At 55.2% G+C, this 6066-nt stretch overlaps 1 protein-coding gene across 1 annotated transcript; it reads left to right on the top strand.

Moving 5' to 3' along the window:
• The first annotated feature begins 4219 nt into the window (after nucleotides 1-4219).
• On the top strand, nucleotides 4220-5299 carry BHLHE22 (basic helix-loop-helix family, member e22). Its single transcript, XM_006880436.1, has one exon. It carries the CDS (start codon nucleotides 4220-4222, stop codon nucleotides 5297-5299), a length of 1080 nt encoding a protein of 359 aa, XP_006880498.1.
• The last annotated feature ends 767 nt before the right edge of the window (nucleotides 5300-6066 follow it).

The raw sequence follows: 6066 nt of genomic DNA, 5'->3' as shown, positions 1-6066 counted from the left end.
AGGAGAGCGGAGGGCAAAGGCGACTCAGGGTCAGCAAGCATCTAGGGGTTTGAGAGCTGTCAAGGGGGAGTGAGCTGGAGCGCTGAAGGCGCATCAGCTTCTGGCGCTGGGCACATACTTGGGTGCACTGAGGTCGCGCCCCTCCCTGGAAGAGGCCAGGGACGAGGGCCTGAAGATCTTTCCGCTGCCTCCAGAATTTTATTTCCCAGAGCCACGCCCAAAGCAAAAGGTGGTACCTTTTTCTGAGGAGTCAAACTTTGCATTCACTTTTGGAAAAAACCCCAGATAAATAGAAACACAGGCGCAGAGCAAACATCCTCTCAAAATTAGCCCTACTCTCGTGTTCTGGAGTTCTTTGACATTTTTTAACCCAGATTAAGTCATAAAGTGCCTTTCTGGGCTATAGAATCCGCAAAAAGGAACTCCTGGATTTGCTCTTAAAAGGCAAGTTAGATTTTGTTCTGATTTAATTAGCTTCCTAGTCCATATTGCAAGCAAACATTAACCGAGATGCTCATTAAGAAGTTTAAATATGACCTCATAATTACTTTGGCCTGAAGCTCACTACTGTAATCTCCCAGCCTCCCTGCTTGCTGTACACGTTAGGATCCCTTCAGAACTCCTGTAGCAAAACTGTCTTGTCCTTTGCTCAGACGCCTGCACATTTGTGAACTAACCTTCAGACAAGCGTGCTGGCTGGTCTTTCATGTCGCGTTACGAGGTGCCAACTAGCCCAGCCCCGGGGGCGTCATCAGGGGTTCTGAACCTGAGATGCCCCACCCTATCGCTGTCAGGGGGCATTCCCCTGCATTACCCATTCTCAACTTCTTGGGTCTCACAGGGACTTTTTATAAAAGTGTGAGACTCAGAGGAACTCCCTCCCCTGGCCTCATTCTGTGAGGTCATCTGGGGGTCAGGGCAACCCTTCCCATCCTCTTTCTGCGCACATAACTGAGAAAGTGCTTGATTTGGGCTTTTCCTTTGCCAACTTCGAAGTTACACCAGAAGCCTAGGCCCTTTCCTCGCTGCTTGAAGGAGCAAAGTTCCAGGGGGCCTGGATCACCCTAGCTCCAGCGACTGCGGGTGATATCACCCTTCAGACCTCGGAAATCAGGCGGCGGGAACCTACTTGGTGAAAAGGGCAAGCCCCAGCCGAGGTGCGACGCTGGTGACGATTAAACCAGGTGACAAGACACTAGGCAGATGTGTTTTCATTGCTCGGTAAGATAAATGCTGAATTAAGTGCCTGACAACTTCCCAGAAGCAATCAGCAAAAGTTTACGAGTGCATAAACCTCAAAGACCATTCCCGAGGGTTGTTGGAAGCTCTGCATTTAAAGCTTCTATAAATTCTTCCATCATTTCCCAAAGCAAAGTTTCCAGCGACTATTAAGCAGCCACCTTCTCCGAGGAGACTGCGGGGATTTGCTGGAACTTCACAAGGAAAAGTTCCACTAAAGTTTGTTGCAGGTGTTCTGACGGCTGCGGAGGGGGCAGGAAGGGCGGGAGGACGGCGTGGAGGTGGGGTCTGGGAAGGGCTGGGAAGGCGCCCGGTGCCACCAGGACGTCGGTACAGCCCGGCAGGCGGCGCCGTTCCCGCCCTCGGGGGTCCGCTCTGCGAAGCCAGCCCAGCCCGACATGGCCCCACGTGGCGTCCACAGCTAAACCCCGCGCTGCCACCCTGAGGGGGCGGCGCCGGACCTTTGCCCTTCCAGAGTCCACTCTGCGACGCGCAGGACTCAGGGGCCGGGTGGAAAGTGTCAGCCCGAGAAAGGCCGGCTGGAGAACGGAGGCACCGACGGGGGACGAGTGGAGAGAGGGCTCTTTGTACCGAAGGCTTGGATAAGTTAGGATCCAGCATTCTCGTCCCACCTCTGTCTTAGAGAGAATCTGTTTACGATCCTAGTGAAAACAAAGCTGCTAATTGAAAAACAATAACAGGAGCGTGTCTTTAGCATCCTAAAGGGAGAGGTTAACAGCTGCGAGCTCAGGGGAAGGTAGAAGGAGGGAGGGGGAGGAGGGCAGCGGTGAGCCTGCTGCTGCAAAGATAGGAAGGCGCCTTTGGGTCCCAGCGAGACACCTGGGCCGGCTCCAGTCTGCAGACCCTCCCTCCAGCTTGAGTCCCTGGGAGGACAGCTTCCCGCAGCTCCCGCTCCTTCTCAAGTTTTGAGCTCCAGTAAATCCAAAGGTGCAGAGGTGACCCAGGTCTGAGAGGTGTCCCTGTCGCCGCGACAGGGACAATCACTTTGAAAGGATGCCGCTGGGCGCCTTTCATTCTCTCCAGGTGAAAAGGCGGACGCTTCTCAGTTGCCCTTCCTCTTCCTTTTATGAAATCAGGCGCCCAACTGTTCGGATATTACCATTCAAAAACAGGTTCTGTGGCGAACCTCATTTGTGAATCTATTACAGAGATTAATAGATTATTTCTCCTTTTTCAACTAATTCTCAGTGGGGAAATTTAACCATATGGTAAGGAGAGAATTAGAATTTCATCACATTAGAGCAAAATGTAATGAAAAGAGTCCAACACCTGGGGCCAACTCGGAGAAGCACAATTAAAAGGTTTTTAAATGAAACCAGAGAACCCAAAAAATTTTATAGCCTTCGGTAATTCTGCCACAGAGGAAAGATTTACTGGAGGTGTTGGGAAATATTATTTTCACTTGTATCATAAGTAAGGATGAAAACCAGCCGCTAAATGCCAGGTGCTACCAAAGGCTGCAATGAGGGGTGAGGAGATGGCGGGGACCCCTTAACTCGTTTTCCCTATTCTCTAACTGGCCTTCTGAGAACCACCGAGGCAAAAGCAGAGGTCCTGGAAAGGCTACCGAGCTGTGACGCTTACGTTTCCGGGTAAATAAATATGCAAAAACGTCCTGCCATATGGAGCAGACGATGTAACTCTTGGCCAAGTTGACAATTTCGAAACAACTGGATTTGAATCTTGAAGAAAGTTTGCAAAACCCGTTTCTTCGGCTGTGAAGAAGCCGTGTGTTTCATTATCACCACCACTATCGTAATTATTGGCAGAAGACTGCAGATATAACCCCTCCTCCCCAAGATCTAATGGGCTGCATAATCAACTCGCCTTTTTTTTCATTCGGGTAGGAAATGGGGAGCAGTAGGTGGAAATAGGCAATGTATATCCAGTTTGAAGTCCTGATGCCTTTGTCGCTAGCTAAAGATCTAGGGTGAATTTTGGGCAAGTCAGCGGGGGTACCACCTTCCCACCCCCGGGCGAGTTCCATCCTCAAGTCCAAACCCAAGTCCTCACGCGAATGTGGGTGGAGTACAATTCCCTCTCTGGGAAGAGCAGCTGAGCACAGGCTGACAGCAGAGGCAAGGGCAGGGCCGTGGGGGTGGGGTGGGGTGCGGTGGATGGGGGCGTTAGCTTTCCACGGGACTCCCAGGCTTCGCTGCAGAGCTACAATTTGCTGAAGGAGCAAAGAACATCCTCAGCTCTAAGTAGGGCTTTTAGTGTGCTCATTGATGAGTGAAAGTCGCCACACATGTCAAGCTAAAGGCAGTTGTTGGGTTACTAACAGGACCCAGCGCCTTGCAAACATATGCGCTAAGCTGTGTATACAGATGGCAGGCAGAATAATGGAGCAGGCGCCTTTTATAAAGCTCTAGCTGCTGCCTGTCTTCAGACCTGGGAAATGAAACTATTCAGACTCGCGGCCAGCTAGCGCCTGCGATTGTTTGTTACCGTTTTAATCCTATTAATTAAAACGTTAACCTGATTGGGTAGAAAGGCGCTGTCCCAACAGGCGAGTCTTCTTCATAATAACCTACTCAGAGATAATGATGTAAAAGACTCCCCCGTCTGTGGCGGCGGCTGGTTGATGGGTCTGGAAATCTCTTGAAGGTGAATCCAAGCAAGATAAACGGTGCGGAGAGGAGGCGCCGGGCTGAGCTCCGCGCGGCGGCGGCGGCTCGACTCCCTGCGCGCCCACACTCCCACCATGCGGGGCCGCGGCCCATGGTGAGCCCCAGCAACCAGCACCATCGGCTGGAGACGAAGAAGAAGAAGAAGAGGAGGCGGCGAGCGCGGGGGAAGGCGAAAAAGAAAAAGAAAGAAGGGGAGAGGGCTGCCGGCAGCGCGGGGACCGACGCGCGCACCAGCGCCGGAGCCCGGCTCCAGCGCGTCCGCGGCGCCGCCTGACTTCCGAGCCCGGGCGGCGGGAGCGGGCGGCCGGGCTGCGCGCAGGGGCCGGACCATGGAGCGCGGGCTGCACCTCGGCGCAGCCGCTGCGGGCGGCGAAGACGACCTCTACCTGCACAAGAGCCTAGGCGCAGCCACCGCCAAGCGCCTGGAAGCGGCTTTCCGCTCCACGCCCCCGGGCATGGACCTGTCCCTGGCGCCGCCGCCTCGGGAGCGCCCGGCGTCCTCCTCCTCGTCACCCTTGGGCTGTTTCGAGCCGGCTGACCCCGAGGGGGCAGGGCTCCTGCTGCCGCCGCCCGGAGGCGGCGGGGGCGCGGGAGGCGGCGGCGGCGGCGGCGGAGTGGGCGTCCCCGGGCTGCTGGTGGGCTCTGCCGGCGTAGGGGGCGACCCTAACCTCAGCAACCTCCCGGCCGGGGCCGCCTTGTGCCTCAAGTACGGCGAGAGCGCCGGCCGGGGCTCGGTGGCCGAGAGCAGCGGCGGCGAGCAGAGCCCCGACGACGACAGCGACGGGCGCTGCGAGCTGGTACTGCGGGCCGGGGGCGCGGACCCGCGGGCCTCTCCGGGCGCGGGTGGCGGCGGCACCAAGGCGGCCGAGGGCTGCTCCAACGCCCACCTCCACACCGGCGCCAGCGTGCCCCCGGGGGGCCCGGGCGGCGGGGGAGGCGGCAGCGGCGGCGGCGGGGGCAGCAGCAAGAAATCCAAAGAGCAGAAAGCGCTGCGGCTCAACATCAACGCCCGCGAGCGTCGGCGGATGCACGACCTGAACGACGCGCTGGACGAGCTGCGCGCGGTCATCCCATACGCGCACAGCCCCTCGGTGCGGAAGCTCTCCAAGATCGCCACGCTGCTGCTCGCCAAGAACTACATCCTCATGCAGGCGCAGGCCCTCGAGGAGATGCGGCGCCTGGTCGCCTATCTCAACCAGGGCCAGGCCATCTCGGCCGCCTCCCTGCCCAGCTCGGCAGCTGCAGCGGCCGCGGCAGCCGCCCTGCACCCCGCGCTCGGCGCCTACGAGCAGGCGGCCGGCTACCCGTTCAGCGCCGGGCTGCCCCCCGCTGCCTCCTGCCCGGAGAAGTGCGCCCTGTTCAACAGCGTCTCCTCCAGCCTCTGCAAACAGTGCACGGAGAAGCCTTAAAACACCACCCCGAAAGACGCGACGCTGACCCCAAAGCTAGAGAAAAGCTCAGAGCTGTCCCTGCCCCACTGTTTTTGACCCTCTCCTCCTTGCGAACCTTCTTGCAGAGAAAAACAAAGCAGAGGCGAAAACTGAGCAGAAGTATCAGAGACAGAACTTTTAGCCTTGATGCCCCCAAATCTCGGTTTTTGGTGTGGGGAGGGTGGGGTGAGGGAGTTGGGAAGGAATCTGGATTATTTTTTTTTCTCAGAAAAGTGACAACTTTGGTGGCAGTCGAGACCACAGGAAGCTAAGTCTTCCTTTATGTTGAAAAATAAGTTGAGAAGTAGTAGCTTTGTTCTTAAGTCCTGGAGAGTGTAAAATGGCAACATACTAATCTTACTAATACTTATGGATTTGGCTTATTGGCGAGGGGAGGGAGAGAAGTCTGGGTTGGGTGGCATGTCATATCGGAGGAAATACTCATTCAGACAAATCAGAAAGGGCACTTGAAAATAAATTTTGATTCTGAGCCAGGATAAAAACTTGAAATATAGACTTATTTAAGTAAAGGGGGGGAAATACAACACAAAAACCAGAGAGAGAGAGAGCTTGCTATGAAAGACTTGTATTTTTTATTGTCTCTGAACTTTAATCCTGTGGAAATGCTCAAAAGTTTGGCGAGAGTGATATAAAAATTGACTGTGGCTGAAAGAATTGCATTTAAAAATATTTATGTGCACCTTGTTCCTTTCCACTTTGCAATGATGTATAACAATTCATGGTAT

Source organism: Elephantulus edwardii, unplaced genomic scaffold, assembly GCF_000299155.1.
Source record: "Elephantulus edwardii isolate Elephantulus edwardi_28Jun2011 unplaced genomic scaffold, EleEdw1.0 scaffold00008, whole genome shotgun sequence".
NCBI lineage: Eukaryota > Metazoa > Chordata > Mammalia > Macroscelidea > Macroscelididae > Elephantulus > Elephantulus edwardii.
This window is presented reverse-complemented; position numbering and strand designations above follow the sequence as displayed.